General features: G+C 45.9%; 1 protein-coding gene across 2 annotated transcripts in view; it reads left to right on the forward strand.

The window, feature by feature from the left end:
* The window catches only part of CORO2A (coronin 2A), a 53,007-nt gene extending 34,215 nt beyond the window's left edge, over positions 1-18,792 (forward strand). For both annotated transcript variants that reach the window (XM_061468761.1, XM_061468762.1), the window contains exons 3-12: positions 2,844-2,960; positions 7,518-7,667; positions 8,210-8,389; positions 9,075-9,191; positions 10,076-10,180; positions 10,368-10,464; positions 15,457-15,569; positions 16,363-16,453; positions 16,743-17,014; positions 18,078-18,792. In XM_061468761.1, coding sequence (XP_061324745.1) covers positions 2,844-2,960; positions 7,518-7,667; positions 8,210-8,389; positions 9,075-9,191; positions 10,076-10,180; positions 10,368-10,464; positions 15,457-15,569; positions 16,363-16,453; positions 16,743-17,014; positions 18,078-18,209 — 1,374 coding nt within the window. In that variant the 3' untranslated portion in view covers positions 18,210-18,792. The remainder of the gene's footprint in view (positions 1-2,843; positions 2,961-7,517; positions 7,668-8,209; positions 8,390-9,074; positions 9,192-10,075; positions 10,181-10,367; positions 10,465-15,456; positions 15,570-16,362; positions 16,454-16,742; positions 17,015-18,077) is intronic.
* Positions 18,793-26,465: the final 7,673 nt, after the last annotated feature.

Here is a 26,465-nt window from a genome sequence, read left to right on the forward strand (position 1 = left end):
GGAGCTGCTCTTGTCCCTCCAATGCTTTTTGGAGTTCTTTCTGCACATGCTACTAGAGGGACTGCCTGCGTCAATATGTGCTTAAATGTAGGCTCAACCTTGCTCTGGACTGTGCCTCCTTGCTGGCTTGTTGTGCTCCTTATTGTGGGCACCAAGCTCTCTCGTCAGTTTGCGTAAATCCCGCTCTCAACTACTGCACTGTTTTTCCTCTCTGAGAGCCTGGGGGAGAGTTAGGGTTGAGAGCAGCAGAGGTTATATAGGGAGGTAGCTCTTTGCCACAGATACTCTCCTTTCAGCAGGCCTTTGCTTTCAGCCTGAAGAGGAATTAGTTTGATATTTGCCGCCACTTGGAGAATGGTCTTCTGATGCAGGATGTGTCAGACAGGTCCTCGTGAAGATGTACCGTTGAATGGCAGCACATCTCACCAGGGAGGAAGATGGCTGAATAGACTGACTGCCTTTGTTAATCTTGCAAGTCCAAGGAGACACAGGCTCAGTGACTATAACTGGGAGATGAATGGTCTTCTTAGGGTGCGTAGATTGGTGTCTGGCACAGATGTGTTTGGGAACTGCATGCAGTGCATAGCAAGCAAAGATCTTGACTGAGAGAGCAGTTTTGTGGCCTTCCTTTTTGTGGCAAAGGCCTGACTATTTCCTTCTCCAATGACCAGACTTGGCTGAGACTGCATCTGTCTCTGCAGCATAAAGCAAAGGGATAGAAAAATGAGAACAAAGTCCCAAGAGACAAGGAGATATTTATCTAAGTCTTTGCGATCTCCAGTCTTTCAGTGCGTCAGCACTGGCTGTTAAAGGAAGGATATCTACCCTGTACAGACTCTGCTCTTGGGAGAGTTGTAAGGGCTGTCCCAGTAGAAGTGTTTTTTGTCAAGGGGCTCTGAGTTTGGTTACTCTTCAGAAGTGCTGGGAGTTTAGAAAGTGTGAGGTTGAAAAATTACTAATTTTCAATCCCTGCAAATCTCTGTGGAAGTCAGGTACATCTGCATGAATAACAATACATTAGTTACTGAAATAGTAACTAATTTTGAGATGAAAACTTCCCCCAGCATGTGAAGAGCTTCACTTCCACATACAGATGTGCATCTGAGACCAGCAGCTCTACCTGTCCTACGTGTTTATCGGCAGCCTGGGGGTTCATGTGTTGCGGGGTCCTGCTCTGTCCCATGGATGCAAGGCTGCACTGGGGCTGGTGGCTGGAAGGGCAAGGACTCCTTTTCCAAGGCCAATTGAGCCTGCTGGGGACATGGTGGTAGGACAGCCTTGCAGGATGGGACTGGCAGAGCAGGCTCAGGGCAGCCTGGGAGTCTCCCAGATGGAATGGGGAGCAGTCAGCCAGCCAGCTCTAGGAGGGGACAGTTCCCATAGGGATCAAGGCATCGCTGTGGAGCTGGCTGCCCAGCCCATTGAGTTGCCAAATTGAAATCAAGCTCTGAAGCCTACAAAAGGACACTGTGGGTGGGGGAATGCTGCTTATTAAAGGCTTTTTATCTCTCTTCTGCCTTCCCAAGTCACTTTGCTTTGTCACAATTGTTTTAGACTGTAGTCTAAAAAAGCAGAGTCTTTTACATTTCAAAGCCCTCTAGTGTTCAGATTAAAGCAGGTTAGTCCCAGTCTATGTGATAAACTTTCCAGTGAGGCCAGAATAGTTACATATCGTGTCCTGTTCTGCATTCAGAACCATACACATTTTAAAGGCTGGGAAAATTACATTCGGGCCACATCCATGTTAGAGCCAGCACTGATTTCCCTCTGCTGTGCACTCCTAAGGCCCACCTCTGGAAAGGAGCAGGGAGAGCACCAACACAAGTGTCTCCTTTCCATGAGAGCATGCATTTGTGTTCATTTTGGTTTGTAATTCTTTGAGGTGGGACAAAAATAAAGCAGTGAGCAGGACCAGCTTCCCACCATATCTCTTTAGGTGTCTGACCTTTGCTTTTGGACAGATGTCTTGGATAGAAAGTGGGTCCGTACTTCTCCTGCTTCTGACAGGGAGAAGCAAGTGCTGCTGCAATGGTACTAAAATTCCCAGCAAGCTTCCTAGCATGTAATACACTGGTTTGGCTTTGTAGCACTGTGCCTGCAGTATGTTTTTCTCCTGATGCAAGACTGCTCCCATGTGGCATCAGGCTCTCAATACTCCTTTGTGCACTTCGTGCAGGATTTTTAGTAGTGAAGATGCCACCCAAACTTTGAGTCTTTTAGGAGAGTCTGGAATCTGGTTCAGTCTGGTGAATGGCTGGATTTGAGCACCATCAGGGAGAAACAGATAGCTGTTGAAAGAAAAACTACATTTGTAATTTGTGTCACAAATACCTTTTTGCTTGAAAAATAAACTCTAGCTGATGAAACTAAAGAATAAAAGCTAAAATATATATACATGTTTTTCCTGCTTATAAAAAATGTCTTCTGAAAGAGGTAAGAGGTAAGAAATCTTATGGTGTGTGTGTTTCTCCCCCCAAGATCTTTAAAAAATATGGAGGATTCAACTTGTTTATGAGTGTTTCCCCTCAAAGTTTTATCCTGGTGTCTGAACCAAATACTGTGTTCTAACTTCAGCAGTCTCAGCTGCTGCATGTGTACAGATTTCTTCATAGCAATGTGTAATTAGAAAGGCCTGGATAACTATTTCCTTTCTTTTCAGTGGTATCATCAAGACTTGCTTAGCAGGAACAGCAAAAGCCCATTCTCAATAGACAGAGGCCACCCAGGGCACTTGGAACATAACAAGGAGAAAGAGGTTTTTTGCTGGAGCTGGCTTGGATCTTCTTTAAAAATGTCCTGTAATTACATGGCTCATCTTAGGTTTGTTGATATGTGTTTTCCAGACAGGGAAGCTTGACCCACATTATCCCAGAATATGGGGTCACAGAGGGAATGTTCTGGACATCAAGTGGAACCCATTCAATGACTTTGTAATAGCTTCATGTTCAGAAGATGCCACAGTAAGTTTACCAGCTTGTCGACGGTGTTGTTACATAGCTAATATCCTTTTTGGGGAGTGAAATGAAAAAGAAACCACAAGGCCCATGGCTGAGATGTGAAAGCATGCATATACATATAAAGAAGTCAGGTAAAAGTAAGATCATTTATTTCTCTTGGGGTCAGACCTTCCAGATGATATATCAAAATCAGTGTGTAAAGAAAGATCTGTTTTATGGGGACTTCTGTCTTTTTGGGTATGTTTGCATGAGAAAACAAGAGTATGAATTTAAAATGGAATTACTATTCAATTTTAATCATTATAAAACTCTTTAATTTCAAACAAAAGCTTCAATACAATGTAATCTGGAGCAGCTGTTTCAGATTAATTCCCTGCAGAGCAAATTTGAGTTTGTTTCTCTACTCAGTTACTCTGTAAAGTCATGTTGGATCACTTATGGAGTAGATGAGGAATCTGCATCATACCATTCTGCAATAAGTGCCTTACCTGGTATTATTATAATTAAGATGCAGTCACACATTTTGCCTCAGTGTAGGTGCAGACTAGTAACTGAAATGTTTGTAATGGGCAATTTAACCCGTATCTAAGTGACCATGAAAGGTTGTTTTTCCATGTCCTGTCAAAAGCGGGATGTTGACTTCTGCAATAGAGCCACCTGACTAACTACTGTCCTTTTTTCCAGAGATCCCACATATGTTTTCTTCCACTGGGTATATTCACTCTCTACCACACAGCATCAGGGAGGTTTTCCTTCTCATTTCCTTCAACCCTGACTTAGTGCACATTCAGACATTTCAGCTCTGCCGAAAATCACTCTTGAATTAGAAATCTAGGCTCTTTTAATTGTCCTTCATGTAGTGACTTTCCTTTGCTTCTTCGGATATATTTGTCTTTTATTTTTTGAAGGCTTTAAATTTCCGGGCTGTCTGTGAGGGTTTCATTTTATCCTCCAACCTGTCTGCTGAGTTTTCATACTGTTTCCGGATGGACCTGTGGCAGGAAGGATCTACCATGACCTCTCTTTTGATCCTTAGATAAGGAATGAGCAGAAGCTTCAAAACTTCCTGCTGCAGTTACAGAATCACAAAACCATTTGTGTTAAAGGAGCCTGGGTGCTCTCCTCTGCAGGTCTGTTGAGCACAGGAGGCAACCCAAGGATAGAGGTTTCACCACCTCTCTGGGCAACCTGTTCCTGTTCTTCACTGCTTCCATGGAGAAATATATTTCCTTATATGCAGTCAGAACCTCCCCAGTGTAGTTAGTAACTGCTGTATCCTGTCCTACCACCCTGCTCTTCAAGACAGAGCCTGGCTGAAATTTCTTAGCAGTATTCTAAGTATTGAAGGCTTCTCTTAAGTTTGCCTTGAAGCCATGTCTTCTCCAAGCTAAGCAAGCCCATCTCCCTCAGCTTCTCAAAGGGCAAGTGCTGCAGCCTCCTGAGCATCCTGGTGGCCTCCACTGGAATCACTTAAGTTTATCAGCATCTTTATTGCACTGAGATACTACAAAACTGGATGCAGTGTTCCAGCTGCTGTTTAATGGTAGCTGAGTAAATGAGAAAAATTGCTTCCCTTGATCTAACGGCTGTCTTCCTTTTGTATCAGGCCAGGATGTTGCTAGCTTTCATCCCCACCAGGATATGCTGCTGTGTCATATTTATCCTGTTGTCTACCCAGGACTCTGGAGTCTATGCAGGAAAGCTGCTCCCTGTCAGCTTTCTTTTCCAGCTTCCTACTGAAACTTGGCGCTGAATCATTCCCTGATGATCTAAACAATGAAAATACTGAGCTTGTCACTGGTGTCATCAATAAAAGTTGTTCTAAGAAGTCTTGCTGTTTGTGAATATGCTCTCTGTTTTGGTATCACCTTCCCGTCATCCTGGCACCAGGACCTTAGGGGTTCCCTACACAATGACATAATGTAGGGATACCTCTTCCATCCCTGCCAACTACAGAGGACAACAGACTATGTTTCTTAGTGTGACTGGTTTGCCTGGTAGCCAGTAGCTAGACTTCTAGAGCTCACTTAGTCCAAGCCCTACTCAAAGCAGGTCAGTTGAATCAGGTTGTTCTAAGCCTTGTCCAGGTGAGCTGGAAGATCTCCAAGGCTTCAGATGCTGTTGCCTCACTGGTCCCTTCTTCCAGGGGTTGAAGGCAAAATTCTAGGCAAAATAGGGCTCCTCTGATCACCAGGGAGTGCCCATATTGCCATTTGTTTTCATTGTTTTCGGTGCTGTCCCTGTGCACCTCCAAAGACTCTGGCTCCATCTCCTCTGTGCTTTTCTTGAAGGGTAGCCAGAAATTGAACAAATTCTTTTCATCCCACCTCTCCTCAGATTTGCTCCCATTCCCCCTTCATCTCAGTGCCTGCTGTTGGATTCACACATCACTGACAGATATGGTGTCAACATCTGTGTTGTGCTGGCCTGTACTAGAGAGCTTGGACTGGATGTACTTTTGGCACGTCTCCACAGCAACACTTTCTCTGTCCTGAGAGAAGTCTGAGGAAGTTTCTAGGGTCCCAGAGGTGTCAACTACTTCCACTGGGCTGGACATCAGAGCCCAAGACTCCTCGCATTCTGTTGTTAAAGGTATGGTGCTCTGCACCATTTCTGAGCCTCACTGTGGCATTAGCCACTGTTCTGGCTTGTGTGCAAGGATGCATCTGATTGTTCTTACTGGACTGTGTCTCCCTGGAGCTTTTGAGGATGGCCACAAGCTTCTGGAAGGTAGTGGAAATTTCCCATTACCCACATTCCTCAGAGGTTTCTTGGCCATTAATCTGCCTTTCTGGAGCTTGCCTTGGTGGTACCACAGCTATCTTTTGCAGTGTGTAGCTGAAGATTGTAGAGTGGTAATTTTTGTCATGGGAGGGGATGGATAGTCTCTGTGAGTCAGTAGTCAATAGTCTCACCTATTGCCCTTTACAGTTCCCAGTGCTGCTTCAGGCAGGCTTAGAACTGAGGCCAGTGCAAGTGGACAGGGACTGAGAGTTTGAACGGTATGGGGAGAGGCCTTATCCTCTTACCCCTTCTGTTCCTTTTGGCACATCAATCAGGAACATGTGAATTCAGCTTGCTGAAGATGTCCTGTGTGCTTATAAGGGCAATTCTGTGACTTTGCTTTGTCAGTTTTTCTTCAAGATGCAGCAAGGTAAATGGTTCATGAATTGTTCTTGCTTGACCTGGCAGGGCTGGCTCCAAGACCCACTCCTGCTCACTAAGCACTGACACTTTCTGCCATTTAATACAGTCTGAGACACCAGGGGCTTTTCCCTGCTTTTACCACCAACCATTTAATAGCATGCAGGGTGAATGGCTCATTCTAGGCAGTTCTCAGTATGAACACAACCTATTTTTCCCTTTCTTACACTCTCAGCTCTATTGCTTTAGTGATTGCTGTTGAAGCTCTTACCACTCTGGAAGTTTGTCTAGAGGCTACTGGACCCCGCAGTCCTTAGGTTTCTGATGACCTTGATTCCTCAGTTGAGAAGAATGCTCATGACCTTTCCCAGCAGGTCCCAGGATTTATAGCTCTCCTTCTTTGTCTTAGAAAGGTGTGATCCTCATCAGCCAAACAATGGGAGACTTGGGCAGATGTGGCTAACTTCCATGACCTATCTACGTCAAAGAGCATTACTCTTTTGCTTCAGGCTAAATCTAGGAAAAAATATGACAAGCATAGTAATTTTCATTGTGCCAAAGGCTTCATCACCTGTTAGAATCCTAAATAGTTGTGTGTCTACAGTTAGTGAGGGACTCTTTCATTATACCTGCATAGGTCAAGCCCCTTTTGCAGGTTTCTTTTATTTCTTCTTCTACTCCAGGAGGACAGAGGTTTTTTGTCTTCATGCAGCATCCCTGTAGAAGAACCCAGGGCTGCAGGTAGACCTGTTATGAGACACCACACTCCCAGTTGAAGTTGAATAAACTTCAGTGCAGTGCTTCTCAGTCTCTCTTTTTGGGACATCTGCTATGTGGGCTTCTGAGTACTTTACCCACCTGAGTGGGCTCTGTCTACTTTGACAAATGGCTGTGTCATTTGCAAAGTGTTCGGCACTGGTGCAGTTTCTATGGGACAAACAATACTATAGTTGTCATCTGACCAGGGGAGTTCTCAGTTCTTTCACTAGTATTGAGTGGATGACTGCTTGGATTGATCACTGCTATAATATTTTCTGTGACTCTTCAAAGTTTATTTCAGATTTGCTTGCTTTTGCTCAAAGTTTGTTATGAGGCAAGGTCTGCAAGATCTGTCATTTACTTTTTCCCCTTGGAAATAAGTTTTTGTAATTGTGTTGACAGCTTGGCCAAGTGTAAGTGTTGAATTACCAAGTTAAAACAAACTGGTAGAACTGCTGGCTAAAGATAGAGGGTAAAGAGGATTCCTCAGGCCCACAGAAAAGTAAAGATACTAATTTAAATAACTGGCATTCAATAAAGCCAGGAGCATTCCTATTCACTATCAAGGGCATAATAATACCAAGGGAATAATAGTTATTAGTTCCAAATCAGCTCCTTACTCAGGAATCTCACAAAGACCCATCCTGTGCCATTCAGGTGAAAATCTGGGAGATCCCCAAGCCCTTGCTAACAAAAACCATTACCAGTCCGAAGAAGGAACTTCTTGGGCATGTTCGAAGAGTTGGTCTCATTGAATGGCATCCCACTGCTAATAACATCCTCTTCAGCTCTGGGTATGACTACAAGGTGGGTCTGTTCTATGTGCAGCTCTCCTCCTGGGGTACCCTGTTTGGCAGGGTGTTTTGAAATTTGTTTTAATTTCAAGCTGTGAACTAATGCTAAAGAGTTCATAAACCTTCCCCAGGGTGAAATTCCATGGTGACCCCAAAGGCAAAAGGACATTGCTGCAAGTTCAGAAGGACTTGCTAATTTTCCAGTCTCTCTTAAGTCTACTCTGCCGTTCTCCTTTACTGGATTAGATACAATATGCAGTGCCATGCACTTTTTTGTGTTTTTTTATTTGGCTTCATTCTTATGCTAGTGCAAATATCTGCACTGATGGTGGCCACTCTTATGTATAAAATGTGGCTGTGAAGGAAATTAGAACATTTGACATTCTGAGCAGTGTATCCCTGATATATTACTGTAAGTACCAGGGAATATTTTAAATCCTGGAGAACAACCACTTAAGATGGCAAGACCTATGCATGCAGAGAAGAGGTTAATAGGGTACAAAAAGCTCCCAGCTGGTCAGGCAGCAAAGGGCTGATTTTCTTTTATTTCTCCAGATAATGATCTGGAACCTTGACACCATGAAGACCGTCATCTCAAACCCAGTGAAGATCCTCAATGCTCACAGGGATGTGGTCCTTTCTATGTCATTCAACACAGATGGCAGTCTCCTTGCCACAGCCTGTAGGGACAGAAAGATACGTCTGATAGACCCTCGTGCAGGAACAGTCCTACAGGTAGGTTGGGTTCAGAGGTTTGTGGTTCAGCTGATCTCACCCTTTGGAGTGTTTTCTCTTCTGGGTAGATTCATTGCCATTAAAGAAGACTCCTCTGTGCCTTCCATTGCCCAACACACTAGGTGCTGCAATTGCCTTCTACTTTTCATGGAACACTTGCTGTCATTGTTGAACACAGAGTTTCCACATCTTGCTACCATGCTTCTTGCTCCCTGAAACTCCTTTCGAAGGGCACTGTTCTGATAGCTGCCTCATGCAGTCCCGTGTGGGATGCCACAGGGAAGACCTGTAGAGATCAGGGCTTGTAGAGATCAGGTGGACAGAAGGGTGCAAGTGTCCCATTGCCAGAGTTGTTATTGTTGCCTGGATTCTGTATTTGTTGGCAAGGTGAAGCTGACTTATTCCTAGGTATTTGCACAGATTTGGGCGCACAAAGCCCTGCCAGCAATTAAGAGATCACCCTTTTGCACATATGTAATTCATTAGTTTGACTGCGCTTTTGCGGATGGCTCTGAAGAGCTTAAGCTGCCTTTCTCAGATGCCCATGAAATCTTGCTCACTGTAGTTCAGGCAGGCTGAGCAGATCTTTCAGATGTTACTGAGTCAGAGGTCTTGCGTAACATGAAATTTGGCTATGCGATGGGTGCTATCTCTTCCTCACACAGTGTCCTTTCTCTTCCTATAGGAAGCCAGCTACAACTCTCACAAAGCCAATAAAGTCTTGTTCCTTGGAAACATGAAAAAACTGATCTCTACTGGAACATCTCGGTGGAATAATAGGCAAATTGCATTATGGGATCAAGTGAGTTGGACCAGCAATCTTAACCACACCAGCTTCAGTTTTCTCTCTTTTGCTGTCTCATTAACTTTTTCTACCTGCCAAATACCCAACAACCGGTTTATAACAGCAATTCAGAAGTGATCTGTCAAATACTTAGTTGGTGATAGTCCTTACTGTTATGACACTGTTAATCGAGTATGAGTTTCTGAAGAAGCTCTCAAAACTTTCAGCATAGAAATCCACCAGAATTGCTATGGGTAGAAATCATTCAAAGAACCTTTGGATGGTCACTGTAGCTCTGACTTAAAAGCAGCTCTTCCTGGTCTTACTGGTAAATTGATACTTGTACTGGAAACAGAAATGAGCTTTAGACACAGCCTACTCAGGTGAAGCCCTCAATGGAGTTAAAAAATGTGGTGTGTTTGTTTTCTGATGATCTTTGACATTAGAGTATTGAGGTAGTACTGATCACTTCCAAGACGTGCTCTCCTATCGCGATGCCTGCTAGCCCTATGAAACCCTGCTGTTCTCTACCCCTCTCTTACACAGTGATATTCTTTTCCTTTGTCAGTGTCTCACTTCATCCCTCTGTGTTAACTACCTTGTAACACAGTCTTTTGCCTCTTTGTGGTGCTGTCACCCTTTGTACGAGTATCATGAGCTGATACTCGTACAAATTGAGAGCCTGGGACAGAGCACCCATTTCCCACCCACAGAACTTTGAATAAATTTCTGCATGACCCTCTGCTCAGGGCAGCTGGCCATGGCCTAGGGTCATTATAGAGTATGAGTTTCTGAAGAAGATGGCTTATGTGCCACTGTCAGGTGGGGCTCAGGTGAGATGTCCCTAACTTGAGGTGACTGGCCAGTGATTGAAGTTCTCTGTTTTTCCTGTGTCCTGCCAGGATGACCTTTCTGTGCCTTTATTGGAGGAGGATCTGGATGGCTCCTCAGGAATCCTATTTCCCTTCTACGACTCAGACACACACATGCTTTATGTGGTGGGAAAGGTAAGTGCTTCCCATTCAGCAAATGCTGGGGAGGCACACTGCAGAGCCCTAACCTTCCCACATAGGAATCTGGGGGTAAATGTTTAGTTCATTCTTGACTCTGCATGGCTTCTGAGGCCAGGCAATCTTCTCATGCTTTCATACTAAGCAGCAGAGGTTGCCTTACGTTGATTTTCTTTGCCTTTAGGGTGATGGAAATATACGGTACTATGAGATAAGCCCTGAGAAACCATACCTGTACTACCTGATGGAATATCGTTCTCATTTACCACAGAAGGGAATGGGTGAGTGACAGCATATGTCAAATGTTACAAGAGGTGGCTTCTTTGTTTTAAAGGCTGCCAGAGTCCAGGACTATCTAAAATATCATTTAGAAAAGAGAGTGGGCCAGATTTGAGTCTCTATTCAGGTTTACAGGTGCACAGCAGCCAGCTTGACCCAATTTACCTTTATATCACAGGTGATATTACAGGGGCACAGGTTTGAGGGTTCCCTTCTGACCAGCAGAACATGGCCCACACAGCTTTACCAGTCACTGCTGCATCCATCCCCTCCTGCATACCTAATCAAGGTGGAAGGGAGGTGTCCTGGGTTCAGCAGCAGCAGTCATTTTTTCTCCTTCTTGGTAGCTGGTGCAGTGCAGTGTTTTGACTTTCAGCTCGGGAACAGAGCTGATAACAAGGATGTTTTGGTTTGGCCAAGGACTTTGTGAGCCTCATGCTCTGCCAGGGGGGAGGGGAAGCCAGGAGGAAGCAGAGACAGGACACCTGACCCAAACTGACCAAAGAGGTATTCCATACCACAGCACGTCATGCCGAGGGATGTAACTGGGAGTTAGCCAGGAGGGCTGGGAGACTGCAGGGTTGGAGGAGGTATCGGTCGGAGCTTGGTCGGGCTTGGGGGGCGAGTTATCTGTCAGCTGGTGCTGAGGTGTTGTATTCTCTTCCCTTGTTATTTTCCCTTATCATTGTTTTAGCTGATATAGCGGTGGCGATTTGTTGCTGGACTGTTCTTATCTCAACCCGTGGGAGTTGCATTCTTTTCGATTCTCCTCTCCGTCCCTCCGGGAGCAGGGGGAGGGCACAAAAGGGGGGGAAGTGAGCGAACGAATTACCTGACTGGGTTTAAACCACGACAGTTCTTTTTGGCGCCCAGCGTGGGGCACGAAGGGTTGAGATAACAACAGATCTGACTGGATTAATAGTCACTCGTCACAATGACGATTTAATGGCTCTCAGAGTTGTTTCTCTTGATCTCACAGCTTCAGACCGTTGTAACTTACTTAGAGCCGGTATTTGCTGTGTTAGTGTTTATCAAGTGTGGGGCCTGGGCTAAGGTTCTTGTCTCACTGTGCTTCATGGCAATGGCTTGTAATACAGGCAGGCTCCAGCAGCAGGGCGGGACGGACGTGGCCGTGGACTTGTACCTGGCCGTCCGGCTGCTCTTCACCGTCGTGGCCCTCACCCTACTCTCCATCTTCGTGAGGCTGCGGGGAGCCGAGGGGGAGCGGCCCCGGGAGCCGGCGGCTGCTGAAGCGGCCCGGGAGAGCGGCCCCGGGGACCAAGCGGCAGTGGGAGCGGGGCCGGAGGCCGCGAAGGGACGGCTGCCGGTGGAGGTGGAGGAGGTCGGGGCGGTCGAGGAGCAGAAGGAAGGGGCTGGCGAGCAGCGGGATAAGGCGGCGGAGGAGCCGAGCCCCGCAGAAGAGCCGAGCCCCGCGGAGGAGCCGAGCCCCGCAGAGGAGCCCAGCCCCGCGATGGCCGAGAGCATTTCCCGGAAGCCGCCCGCCGAGCGCCAGGAGGATGCAGGAGACCACGCAGCATTTCCCAGCAAGGCAGAGGAGGAAGAGCTGGACTCAGGAAAAGAGAAGCTGGTGGTGGGAGAGCCGGCAAGCACAGCAGCTACACCAGCCCCAGTGACAAGTACAGCAGCATCAACTGAGAGTTCTGAAGGTTTTGAATGGCCTTTGGGTACCCTTGGGACCTGCCTGCTGATTGTGATGGGGATCAGCATGTTGGCACACACACAGACTGTGTTCTACCCACAACCATTTTGTCTGATCTCAAAAGTTAAGCAGAGTCAGGTTTGGGTCTTGTCTGGGGTTAGACGACAATATAGGGGGACCAAGAGGTTTTCCCCAAGGCTGAACAGTCATGAGTGGCAGGGTGTGTGGGACAGTATGGGCAAGTATCTAGTCCACTGGGCCCCTCCAGTGCTTTGGAAGCATCGGAGATGGAAGGCAGCTGTATGGAGTCCCCAGCAACAAGCTGCAGAAACTGCTTAAGGGGACAGTGAATTATTTTGAGCCTGGTGGGCCCATGGCACTTCAGGCCATCAGAGCAGAGATGCAACATAGAGATGGACTCATGATCGAGGGGTGGACTTAGCAATGGACACTATTGCCGAGGTGATTCACGAGTGTGAACACTGCACACAGTCTCTCCTGCTCTGAAAGACTGTTACAAGAGATGGAGCCTGCCATCATGGACCAGATGGACTCAGCAGCTTTATAGGGACTGGTCCATGCACTAAGATAAGAGTGATGGTATACTGAAAATGTGGGAACTGAGCATGACGTGAATGGTATGGAATAAGGGGTGGATAATGTCCTGGGTTCAGCAGCAGCAGTCATTTTTTCTCCTTCTTGGTAGCTGGTGCAGTGCAGTGTTTTGACTTTCAGCTCGGGAACAGAGCTGATAACAAGGATGTTTTGGTTTGGCCAAGGACTTTGTGAGCCTCATGCTCTGCCAGGGGGGAGGGGAAGCCAGGAGGAAGCAGAGACAGGACATCTGACCCAAACTGACCAAAGAGGTATTCCATACCACAGCACGTCATGCCCAGGATGTAACTGGGAGTTAGCCGGGAGGGCTGGGAGACTGCAGGGTTGGAGGAGGTATCGGTCGGAGCTTGGTCGGGCTTGGGGGGCGAGTTATCTGTCAGCTGGTGCTGAGGTGTTGTATTCTCTTCCCTTGTTATTTTCCCTTATCATTGTTTTAGCTGATATAGCGGTGGCGATTTGTTGCTGGACTGTTCTTATCTCAACCCGTGGGAGTTGCATTCTTTTCGATTCTCCTCTAAATCCCTCCAGGAGCAGGGGGAGGGCACGAAACGGGGGGAAGTGAGCGAACAAATTACCTGACTGGGTTTAAACCACGACAGGAGGATAGTCTGGATTTAAAGGTGGAGGATGCTTCTTGCCCATTGTGAATCTGCTCCAAGATTTTTGGCATTGAACTCTGTTGACACTGTTTCCACTCTGGGGTTTCTCTGGTAATGGGTGCTCCACATCTGAATACCTTTACTGCTTGCCTATCTTCTCCTTTGCTGGCATTTCCCAGTTATAGATGGACTTGCTGTGATTAGGTCACCCCTCCTCCATTGGAGACCCGTGCTTATTAACCTGTCCACTTACTACCCATTGCTTAGCTCATTCAAGCTACACAATTTGGCTTTCAGCTCTCGGACCCTATTGGTATCCTTTTCTTGAACCTTCTCCAGTCTACCCTGTAAGCTGTATTCCTCTATAAACATGTGTTTTTAGGACCATTTGCCACCCCTCCACACTACTTGCAGACACTCTCATTCTTCCAGGACATAGTTACAGACATTTAGCAGCACTGGATTTATACCTGTGTCCTTCAAAAAAAAACTTATTGAAAAGGAATAAATTATTTAAAACTTAACTGGAATATGTATCTGTCTGTTACTCAGCTTTTACGATCCTTGCAGTATATAGTATCCTAATTTTTGGTTGTCATAGTCTTCTTAAAATTTGTTCACTGAAAAGGAAGTGTACAAGTGTTTTTAAAGGGCCTGAATGAATCAAATATACTTCCCTGGTCTGACCTGTTATCCTGATCAAATCATACTGCTAAGGTTATTTCACTAAATCTTATCCCCCAGTATTTGCAAAACAGAATACAATGTAGATGTAGAGGAGTGGAGCTTAGGTTTACATTTAGATGAATGCACAATGTAATGATCACTGGCCCTTCATGTAGAATCTACTGTTTAATGGAGTCATTTGGTATTAGTAAAAAACAAAGCTTCTGTAGGACATAATGAAGCAAGGTCTAAAAGAGAGATAATCCCTTTTGTTAAGGGAATTGACATGGATGTATCTTTGTAGGTGTCGTGGTTTAAACCCAGCCAGTAATTCAGAACCATGCAGCCACTTGCTCACTCCCCCCCCACTTCTTCCTCCTCCCACTCCCGGAGGGATGGGAAGGAGAATGGAAAGAATGCAATTCCCACGGGTTGAGATAAGAACAGTCCAGTAACTAAGGTATAACACAAACCACTGCTGCTACCACCAATATAATAATGATAACGGAAATAACAAGGGAAGAGAATACAACCGATCACTGTCCACCGATCGATACCCAGCCTGACCCAAGCAGTGATCTAACCCTTCCGGGTAACTGCCCCCAGTTTATATACTGGGCATGATGTGCTGTGGTATGGAATACCTCTTTGGTCAGTTTGGGTCAGTTGCCCCATCTTTGCTTCCTCCTGGCTTCCCCTCCTCCCTGGCAGAGTATGAGCCTCAGAAAATTCTTGCTCAGAGTGAACATTACTTAGCAACAACTAAAAACATTGGTGTTATCAGTGCTGTTCTCAGGCTGAAAGTAAAAAACACAGCACTGCACCAGCTAATAAGAAGAAAAATGACTGCTACTGCTGAAGCCAGGACAGTAGGCTTTGGGCTTTAGAAGCTTATGGGATAGAAATCCAGTGAGGTTACCAGGTACTTTGAGACTTTGTGTGGCTCAGTGAGTCCCTGAAGGACAAATGGTGCTTTCTGACAAAGTAGATGTTCACATCCTGCTCCTACTCCATTCTGCTTTGGTACAGTGCTGAGGGAAGGATACTGAGCTGGAACGGCTTTCAGCATGACTCATGTAGCTCTTCTAATGTGTTCAGGTGTCCTGAAATCCCTTCCTGCTGATCTTGATAGTCAAATCCTGTGGCATTCCCTGCCAGTTCTGCTCAGTCCTGTTCACTCAATTTGCAGCTCATGAGAATGAAGAAGGAACAGGAGGCTTGGCATGAAAAACACAGACCCTTATATGTAGCTTCATGGTTGGACAGAAACCAAAATTATTTAGTCTTGTCATTTGTGCCACTGAGCCAGTTTTGACTGCAAACTTCAAACCTCACTGCTGTATAGCTGATGCTGTGATTCCTTTTGTTGTTTAGTGTCATACCTATTCCAATATGGATGACATTAACTTTCCTAGGGAGATTTATATCCTGTTTGTTTCATGCTATCCTACCAGGAATGATGCCAAAGAGAGGCCTTGAAGTGTCAGCTTGTGAAATCTTCCGTTTCTACAAACTGATACCTACTAAAAGCATGATTGAGCCCATCTCCATGATTGTGCCTCGACGGGTAAGTTAACTTCAGGTCATGTTTGTGTCTGGGACAAATATCAGTGAAAAATAAGGCAGCACCCTCTCTCTGTGACTCTTGAGGGCAGGAAAGTAGGTATAACAGATTTTCGCTCTCCTGGACTGAGGGACAAAGCTGGTCAGTTTGTGGGAAAGCCGTGCCAACAAACCCTGGCTGGGTAACTCGGGAGTTAGGTGTCTGTGTTTGACATAATGATGAAAGAGAGAAGAGTTTGGAGTGTTGTTGAGTTACATGAAAATCTGCTTGTGGAAGAAAGAAGAATTACCCATGGAAAAAGGGAACAATGGGTTCCAGAAACACTGGAAGGTATGAGTGCCTTGAGTTCAGAAAGGCAGCAAGAGCTAATGCTCATTGCAATGACCAATCAGGCATGTTCTGCCAATGTTATCTGCTTGGCCAGTTTCTGTCAGCTGATGATCAGCTAATAATTTGTGACTTGTGCCTATCCTTCATATCCACTTCTTCATCCTCAGGAGTGCTGAGTTTGAGAGAACTGGGTTAGTGTTTCACCAACCTCCCCCAGTCTGTTGTCTGGATGTGTAAAGATCTTATTGGCAGGTATTAAAATAGGCCTTCAGATACAGTTCTGAGTTGGGGTGAGGAGAAGAGAGGCTCAGGGCAGACAAGAAGGTTTTATGTCCAAGCTGGTGAGTGCTCATGACACATCCTGTGCTGAGGTGGAACAAACTCCTTTCTCCACCACAATCCAGTATAATCCCTCTAAGCCAAAATCTCACTGATCCGGTGACTCTGGACTTTTGCTTGCTTGCAGTCGGAGTCATACCAGGAAGACATCTACCCTTTGACGACAGCAGCCCAGCCAGCACTTACAGCACAAGAGTGGCTGAATGGAGTTAACAAAGGTCAGTACATGGAGAACTCCCCAGCCCTCCAGCTCTCCAGGGCTTAGATAAACTGCTACTGGCTCCCTTGCCTGTCAAGTTTCAGAGAAAGAAGGGAAGGAAAAGGAGAGACATAACAGATGTGGCTGTAAGCTAAAATAATTTGGTGGCTAAAATCTTCACCACTGCGAACTCAGGAATTTGCTCTGCTCTACTCATTTATCCCTGCAGGCTGTTTGAGTGAATTTCCTACAGCTGATTTCTGAATGTGGTTCCTAAGTCCTAACCTGTCACCTGCCTCCTCCCCTAGGACCTCTCTTGGTATCCTTGAGACCAGGCTCTGGAGTTGTGAATTCCTTACCACAGCTTTCTGAGCCAGAGCCACCCGCAAAGACTGATGACCTGAGCCGGCACCAGGGCTGGGGAGGAAGGATGCCGCTGGAGGATGTGCAGGAGCCAAATGAGATTGAACATAGAAGAAAACTTCTCAGAGTGGAGGAGAAATTGCCAAAAAATGAGCAAATGTGCCTCTCCAGTAGCTTTGACATATTTGAGTGTCCACCACCCAAAACAGAAAATGAGGTGTGAATATCTGGGGTGAAGGGTTGGGACTGTGGGTGGAAGCCTCAGCCAGCAAAAGGATGCCATTCACAAGGTGACAGAATCTGGGGAGGGTTTATTTTGCAGACCTGGCCAGTGCAAGCTCTTTGTTCTTTGTGCAGCAGAAGCTCTGCATGCTCTGGCTGCAGAGCTGAAGCAGAAATGTGGCCCAGCTGCACCAGCTGAGGGAGTCTGGAAAGGCGAGAGCAGTCAGTATTCCTGCTTCTTAGGCATTCTTGTGCACTGACCTGCCTGGTGTCTGGGGACAAGGAGGCGCTTGTGACCTCCAGGTTCTGGAGAAGAGAAGGGAGTATATGCAGTGTAAACCTTCTATGGGAGCTGTGTTCAGATAGCCCCATGAGGCATCAGGGATATCTGTGGAAGAAGTGGGTGTATCCTGCTTCCTTGGCCCAGGGTGCATCCATATAGTCTTGAGCACTTAGCTATATTGTAGACCCTGACATGGGAAAGGGGCTGGCTCTGCCCCTGTCTTGGAAGCTGACTGCTGGGGAACAAGCTGGCAGCACAGTGCCACTGAGGCTGGCTGCTGGTCACTGCCTACTCCTGGGAATGGCTCCAGAAAAGGTCCTGGCAACAACATGATCTGACTTAACTGACAGCCAAACCCCTCTGTGTATCATAACCAAAGCTTGTGCAGTGGTGCAGGATCAATAGGAAAAAAGACCAGAAGTAAAAGGACATGCCTAAGGTCAGAGTAGGAGACATGGCAGATCCAGGAATTTAGACTCCAAATACTCTCTGTGTTTAGGCTCTCTTGGAGTGATCAGAAGTGTGAAAGTTAATTTTTCTGATCTTTTCCACCGAATTAATCCAAGGTATCATCACTAAATGGTGCTGAGAAACACATGCATTTATAGCACAAGCTAGAGGACAGCAGGAGTACTGCTGATGTTCATTCTGTTGGTTGAAGTCTTCCTCCTTAAATGGTTTCTCTCAGAAGTGATTTGACAGGACTGGTGACATTTGACAGGATAAGTCTGTGTTTCCTTACAGTAAGGGAGATAAAATGTGACTTTTCTTACAGCTTTTGCAGATGTTTTACCGACAACAGGAAGAAATCCGTAGACTACGTGAGCTGGTAAACCAGAGAGATGTTCAAATTAAACAGATGAAGCTGGAAAGTGGAAACTTCTCTATGGACACAGACAGTTACTGAGGGTGCTGGCCTCCAGCTCTTGGCACCCCTGACAACTGCAGCAGACTCCTGTTTCTGTGGATGACTCCTCCTAGTGTTTTTGCTGGGGGAAAAAAAGATGTGTCAGGCAGCATGGACTTCCCTGGCTTGTGGTGGTTGTATTTCCCTAATCATCACCAGACAGTTACTTATGGACTTGCTGTGCTTCTCCAGGCTCCCCTTGCTCGCAAGCTCACTTGTGTCAGAAGCTCATGCATTAATGCTAGTGAGACACTTTGGAAAATCTTGCTCTTCGGATCCTGGAGATCCTTTAGGAACAACCTGTATTGCTGTTCCTCCACATGACATCAAGATGGACACTGAAGGCAGCTACCAGCTTCTTTTCCCACTCCTGGACTCAGCAGTGCGGCTCCTGTGGCTGCTGTCCTCCTACCCTGGGAGACCACTCTGCAACTGAGCTTCACAGGCACCTCTAGCTCCCAAGTGATCCTCATGCACCACTCTTGCCTCATGGCTCGGCCCTAAACCTGAGTGGCTGGGCAAAGCGATAGCTGCCCTTAACTTGGAGATAGTCCTGCTCTGAGCGGGAGGCTGCACTGGGGCTGACACGGTGATAGATAAAGGAGAGTTGATGTTTGAAGGTTCTACTATTAAAAGGGTGGTGTTGTGGGCTGATTGTCAGCAGAGAAGCTTCAAGTGCAGCGGAGGTCTCTGGGTCCTTTGAGTCAGTGGCCTTCTGTCCCTCCTTCTGCCAAATACCAGTGGCAGTCAGCTGGGGGCCTGTGATGCTGCAGTGGTCATCAGGCAAATGAGAACAACATTTAAAGCTGCGGTTTTGAGCACACTTGCTCAAAGATCTGCTGTCAGATCTGGTCACAAACAGCCCTCCCCCTTTGCTGGAGTACTGCTTGTCCTGTCTGCAGCTTCTGCTTCCTTAGCTCCAAGTTGCCAGCGCCTTGTCCAATGCCTGCAGCCATCTACAGCTGTAGGCTCCCTCTTTCCAGCTGTGTTGCCCAGCCTCCTGCATCCTCCAGGGCTGCCCTGTGTCCCCAGGCCCTGAAGCCACACACATGTATCTTCCCTTCAGCATCAACTCTCTAGCTTGCTGCCTCCCCCAGACCTTTCTTGGGAATAAAAGCAGCTGTAGGATGTGGCCCATCCTTGGTTTCAGGGCTGACACTTGTGACCAGCTTTTATGCAGCCTGCCCGCAGTGCCGAGCACCCATGCAGGGCATAGACCTGCCTGCCTCATTGGTGCCTGTTTTTTTTTTCCCATTTGTTCCTGCAGTGCACTGTCTGTTGCCCTGGGATCAGAGCGCAGCAGCAACACCAGAGTGGGAATGTCCCAAATGCAGAGCTTATGGAGATGTCTTAAACCCAAGCAGAGCAAGCTACTGCTTTTTAACCTGTATCCGTGCACCTTTGTTGTGACACATGCAGGAATGAATACTATCCCCTTCTAGTTGCCTGGTGTCTAATGTTTTCTCAAAAGTCTAAAGAAATTTAAGTATCTCTGTAGTCAGAAATTTCCAAAGACAGGAATCCTTAGCAAGGGAACTAAAAGCTGTGCACTGCCTGTGCTCATGTGAGATACCCCTCCGGTTATCCCTGAAAGCTATAGCCAGCAGGGAGCTCATGGGCACTAAATACTTCAAGAGAGAGAATCACACAGACTCCAGCATCCCTTTTTCCCTGCTGCAAACACATCACCCGCTTTCAAAATATTCCATTCATTTATCAATAGCAACAACAGCTGTGGGTGCTAAAAAGTCACAAATACTGTTGTTTCTTTCTGCAGCATTACAGAAAGCGGGTAGTTGTTCATGTGCATCAGGAGGAGTCCTTTACCATTGGTCAATTAACACTACTCTTTTTGTAAAAAAAAATAAAAAATAATATAACAAAATTGTTGAAATAAACTTCAGCTCATTTCAGGTCTTCTAGAATGGACTTCCCTGTGCCCTGCAAGCACTGCAGTATGCAGTTACATGCAGAAGCAGCTCAACGCAAGTTACAGAGCTTTAATCCAAATACATGAATATTACACCAGAAGTAGTCAGGCTTTCTCACCAAAGAGAAGAGCTACATAAAAAATCGAGAAGCTCACAGTTTTTCAGCCATGTCAAACAGGCCTGACAGCTTCAAACTTCAAAGCCATTTTCACAGAGGGTAGCCCCAGGGATATGGTACTCTGGTTTTCAAACTATCATTGTCAGAAAGGAGAGCAATTGACACAGCCTCAGCACTCCAGGGGATAGGACACATCCTTGTCGACATATGTGTTTCATTTGCTGCATTGTGGTTTTTTTTTTTGTTGTTGTTATTTTTCATACAGAATAAATTATTTAAATTATTTCCAAGTTAGAGTAATTTTCCCAGGGGATTTTGAGGACTGTTTCTTCATTACCCTCTGACTGACTAGCATAGAAAATGGCCAGCTACCATGGTTCTTGTCTTAGGGTTGTGTTGATTTCAGCATTTCTGGAAAAGAAGTTGCTTTCATTTAGGCTTTATTGGCAAAATTTGATAAGGTAAGACTATTTAATCAAAACTTCTTTTTTAGACATTATGCCTGTAAAAGCGTAGACTGTGAAATGTATTTCAATTTGGAGCTTAAATGCAAGTGTATATCTTTCACACAGAGAAAAAAGTGGAGAAAGTGCAGTTATGCATTAATAAACTGTGCCTAAATAGACTTAAGTGATCATTCTAATAGTTTCTAAAAATCCTAACAACTTTGTAAAAAACTGTAAACCATGGGGATAAAAACCAAATTTGTGCAATGAAAAACAAATGTAACTGAATAATAAATGTATTTAGAGTTCTACTTTTTCATACATGCAAGGTTGTTGGTTTCTTATTATCACTGCATTGTTGAAGTGGCTAAAAATTAAGCTGAATCAAAGTCAGACAGAAATATCACCTGCTGTCCTTTCTTGCATGAAGTTGAGGCCTTACATTAGTAGACGTACACCGTCTTAAGCACATATTCCCCATGTGCCCTTGATGCTACAAAGGGGTGGACATTTTAAATCGTCCTGCATTACAGTGATGTGCATGTTGTCTTGAGTAAACCAAGCCTCCCCTGGAGATGCACCCCTCACGACGAGGAGTGTCCTGACCATGTTGCCTTGGAGTCCTGGCACTTCTTTTGTCCAATGCATTCTGACCAAGCTCATTCAGATATTCCACATGAGAATGGTTTAGTGTGTTATTACTAAATTTACTTATTTGGAAACTTTTATTGTTACCTGGGATTTTGATTTAGCAGAGTGAAGCAGCAATCACAATAAGAGCACAATATAGCATTTACAAAATCCCGTTGAACCAGAATATAGACAAAATTGCCATTACTGGTCTATATTCATTTACCATCATGATGCTACATATCTCCAGTCACTGGTAAGAAATATGTGTGTTGAAGCCAGCTCAACCCCATAGCTCTCTTCAAAGTTCGTTTTGCTGGTTGCTCAGCTTTTATGCTTTATTTTGGTCTGAGTGCCATACTGGTCTAGCTGGCTTAGGAAGATATTCACACCTTTTGATTAACTCAGAACACTTGTACAACCAGCTGATCATTTAACTGATATAGCTATTAATATAAAACAAAATTAACACTCCCTTTTCTATTGAGGTAATTGGCTCCTCCTGTTCTTCCCCAAGCAACACTACTGCGTTGCCTATGCCCATCCCTGAGCCAGATTTGTTGATCAATCCCAGTTTAGGGCATGGGAATATTCACAGGAATATTGACGGCTGCATTCAGGGTGTAACTTTTGTCTGATAAAACATATCCCAAGGCAGTCTTAGGAAAACAGAAACAGGTGGAAATTACTGGAGAAAGTTGGTGCTGGGAACTTCATGTACCGGCTGTGCAATCAGGGCATTGTGACAATCCTGACCTGTTTGTCTACTAAGGGACCTTGTGCTGGGGAGGGTGGCTGGGCAGCCACTGCCCTGGGATGGGTCTGTGGGTGGGTCTGACATAGGCTCACTGCTCTGATCAAGGCCTTGGGAAAGGCAGCAGTGATTTATTGGTGTGGAAAGCAGAGGAATCCTGGGTTTATGGTTGCTGAACCACAGAGAGAGCAAAACACAGGCCTGCAGTTTTACTTGCCTACTGTATTTAGAGCCACAACACATCACATCTTCACCCACTACTCCAGGCCAGCTGCCAACTGCTAAATAAACTCCACTCAAACCTGCACAATAGTTGTCATTCTTATTTCCCACCCTGAGGGTGTGTACCCCTGGCGTGCTTGGGGAGATGTGAGCAGAAGCAAGCATGGAGCTGATGCTGCTTCATTTGCCCTGCAGGGCATTATGATTTGTGAGGCAGCTTCTTTGGGAAGATTTGAGTGAAGCTATGCTCAAGCACTATTTTCATGATCAAGGACACTCAGCAAAGATGCTTTGTTCCAGCTGGAGCCTCAAAACTGGTGGAAATAACAGCATTTACAGAGAGCTGCAAAATAAGGAATTGATTTTACTTTCCATTGCTGCTGAAACTTCTTGAAAATAGATTCTAGGGAGGGACTGGGAATTCACTGGTGTTCCTAAGTCTTGGACACACTCTGATCTGAGGTGTGTCACACAGTTTTCTGCAGTCATAAATTTTGACTGCCCACAAGCACTCAATTGCTTTTGGGGGTGGTGAAGTTAAAATTGCAGTCATCTTCAAGCTAGATACGGAGCTCTCTTTCAAGGAAGTGAAGCACCCTGAAAAAGTGAGGGGCAGATAAGAATGCCTACCTTTCATCTGAGAACGGTGGTGAAAAGGGACTTAGTTGTTTTTAGGGACATGGAAGCGAATTGTAGCAGCTCACACTCAGGCACTGACAGTGCTTTTGCCCCTGGCCCTTGTGGCCAGAGGGATTTCGTGGTGTTATGAAAATCAGTGGAAATGCAGCAATGCAGAATGAAGAAAAGCTGAGTTCCAGTTCCCCTGCTCACTGGAAAGGAGCAAAATCATTGTGTCTAGCCTGGATCACCTCATAGTGATGGAACAGGCATCTGTGATTGTTTCATAAAAAGAACGTACGAAGAAACATCTGACTCAAACCTATGTTTCTCTCCCCACTGGAAGACAACTGTGGGTGACATGTTTGGCTATTCATTTTAATTCAAGACCAGAAAAAGCAGGTCAATATTCCAACTACTGAGCCTTGTTCCTTCAGCTGGCTAAAGGTGACCACTGTGTCCCTGTAGAAGATGGTCCTCTCACAGGCCTGTTTTAGCCACAGGCTCCTTTGTATGTGTGGTATGAGCTTTTTATCATGTATCCCAGCAGCAAGCATTGGGTTACTAATCTGTGGAGTACGTATTTCTTGGATCACTTATTTTTTAGACCTCAGAGCAGAAAAGGTTGGCCACGGCCCAGTTCTCTGTTAAAGTTTTCTGTGTTTTCTTTCAGCCAATTATTAAACCAATCAAGCACAGTAAAAAAATGGAACACAAGCATATCTGTCTTTTCTGCCTGACTAGCTTCATAGGACATACTGGAGTCTGACCAGGCCGTGGGCAAGTTTTCTAATACACTGTGAGCACTCAGAGCTTGCAGAGTCTTGAAAAAAGAAAAACCTTGAAAAAAATATTTGTTAAATATCTTTATGATATTTCCACAGTCTCACTCTTTCTGTTCAACAGGGCACTTTTATTTCGAAGAGGGGCTGTTTTGAGCAGCCTTTGTTTTGGGGTGTTTTTTGGCCAAGTGTAACACTTGCCATGGCACAAGTACAGGCCCTTTCCTTCAGTGAGCTCTGCAGCAGCTGATCCTTGACATCTGCGTGTACATGGGTAGAAAGTGCAGGGACTTGGCCATGGTGTCACAGCCTCTGAGTGCCGTCCATCCTGGGGAAAGACCAGCTCAGCTTCCTGGGACACAGCATGTCAGCTTTGGCCAGGCGGTGGGGGTAATGGCCTTCAGAGTGAAGGGCCACATGGCTGCTGCCAGGAACATGCTGAGGGGGACAAAGCCCACCTGATGTCTTCTTGGTACCCACAGTCCCATGTGTCCAGCCCAAACCCCATGCCTTTCAGCTGCAGCCAGAAGGGGGTCAGTGACATTCATAATGGGGCAGCTCAAGTCAGAATAAGTAGATGTTGTTGTCATTGCAGTCTCTGCCAGCCTGCAGCTCCTCACAGCAACAGGCAGGACAGGGCTTTGATCACCTGGTCTAGTGTGAGGTGTCCCTGCCATGGCAGGAAGGTTGGAACTAGATCTTTAAGGTCCTTTCCAACAATAACCATATGATTCTATGATTCTGTGACAGCACATGGCCAGCAGCCAAGTCTTGCTGCAGGCAGTGCAGGCAGGGTTGCTCCCCAGAGGGAGGCAGGAGCTGGGACCCTCGTGCACGTGGTGCCCAGTGCCTGCCTTGCTGAGTGACCCGACCACCAGATGATGCAAAGCAGGGAGAAGGTGGCATTCCAGGACATGTGAGTGTTGCTGCTGTGTGCATGGGGCACAGTGGTTGCTGCTGGGCACCTGTACCACCCCAAGGCTCTCTCTTGTCTCCACCAGCCCAGATGTTTTCTTTCAAATCTTCCATAGGGAAGGAATGCCAAGCAGCATCCTTGGGGATGAAAGGTGGAGACTGAAGCTGCCAGAGAAGCTCCCTGAGCTGGAGGGAGCTCCTCATTTGGCCGGAGCATCCCTCCTCATTTGGCCGGAGCTGCAGGATGGAGGACATTCTGCTGGGAGTGAGTAGTCTGTGTGCCTCGTGCAAACCAAAGGCCCCAGGTCAGAGCAGGAGGAGGTCCTGGCTCGCTGAGCCATGGTATGGGGAAAGTGCAAGGAGAAGGGGAAGGAGGAGAGGGATGAGATGAAGAAGGAAAAGGGTAATGCATGGGCTCTATGTCCAGGTGGAGGCCCTTTCACCTCCTAGCCCCACTGGAGACCCTGCCCCACTCTGGGTGGAAAGCTCTCTGGGCCTCCACAACCTTAAGCCCATGGGCTCCTGGCTGAGCTTTCTGCTGGGGTCCAGCTGCTTGTCATCTGCACTAAGGCAGTCCCTGCTGGTTAGCTTGTCCCTGCACGGCCCCTCAGAGGAAAGCAGGCTGAGGTGAGGCTGCATGACAGCCACTGCAACACCTCTCACACCTCTGGTTTTCTCGAGGCACAAGAAGGCTTCTCTGGAGGCCCTCAGGTTTCCTTGCCACCAAGGCAAGAATCATGGAGGTCTGTGAAGCAGGGCTGGGAGTGTGAAATTTCCTGTATGTGTTGTTCTGGAGTGGACTTCAGTAACATCTGTTTGCAAGATTGAGGCTAGCTGCCATTCGTCTTCAGATGCAGGTTCCTTAGATGCTTCAGTTCCTCCCGTTCTTCTGTACTTATACTTTACTCTTCTGGGCTGCTTCTTGCAAACAAAAGGTTAAAACCTGGGAGAGAACAAAATTAAGTTTCAGGTGCTTATGCTCCCTTGCGTATTTGTTTCCTAATACTTTGGTCAAGGTAGAGATGAGAATTGGTGTATTTGAGGGGCCATTTTTTTCCGTGAATTTGAGCCCTTGAGATTTTTCTGCCTTATTTGCTTTGGTCAGTGTTTCTTCTTTCAGTGGGTGATGATTTCTAACCTAGTCTTTGGTTATACAATCAACGTTCAGGTGTGAAAGCAGAAGACCTTGAATCAAACACTTGTTTAAAATAAACTCCTCCTTCCAGCTCAGTGATTTGTGCAGCTTTTTTAAGAAACACTGAGAGTTTGTGAGTCAATGCATTACAGGGAATTTGTGTTTCACTCCTGAAATGGTGACAGATCCTTACTTATAGCTGTTGTAGCTATCAGCGCCTTCAGCTGAAACTGAATACGAAACTCCACAATCCATTACTTCATTGATTTCTTCACCTCTTTTGTGTGCTTGACTTGTGTATAGACCTGAAATCTTTTCTTGTTACTGTAATTAGGAAAAAAGCCCCAAACCCTCAGTAAACATTAGCAGGAATTTCATTCAACAGTGGTTTCTCCGCAGTAATTGCAACATTACTTCAGTCCAGAAGAGGGGACTATTGCTTCATTTATGGAAAATACAAGCAAATAGTTTAAAAAACTTTATAAACTCTAGGGTTCAGATGATTTTTTTTTTAACTTTTTTTGTTATCTAATGGTAACAAAAGATGAGGTATGAAAACTGAGCTATTTAGAGATTCTGACAAAGCCAAAAAAGATCAGAGAAATACCACGTATCTTTGCTTTTAGAGTATTCTTACATTGGTGATTGATATAAAAATATGTAGATTAAATTGAAATATTTATCATAAAACAGGAACACCCGAAA

Source organism: Pezoporus flaviventris, unplaced genomic scaffold, assembly GCF_033815535.1.
Source record: "Pezoporus flaviventris isolate CSIRO_AGI_PZ_B2104156 unplaced genomic scaffold, CSIRO_AGI_Pfla_v1 ptg000050l, whole genome shotgun sequence".
Lineage (NCBI taxonomy): Eukaryota > Metazoa > Chordata > Aves > Psittaciformes > Psittacidae > Pezoporus > Pezoporus flaviventris.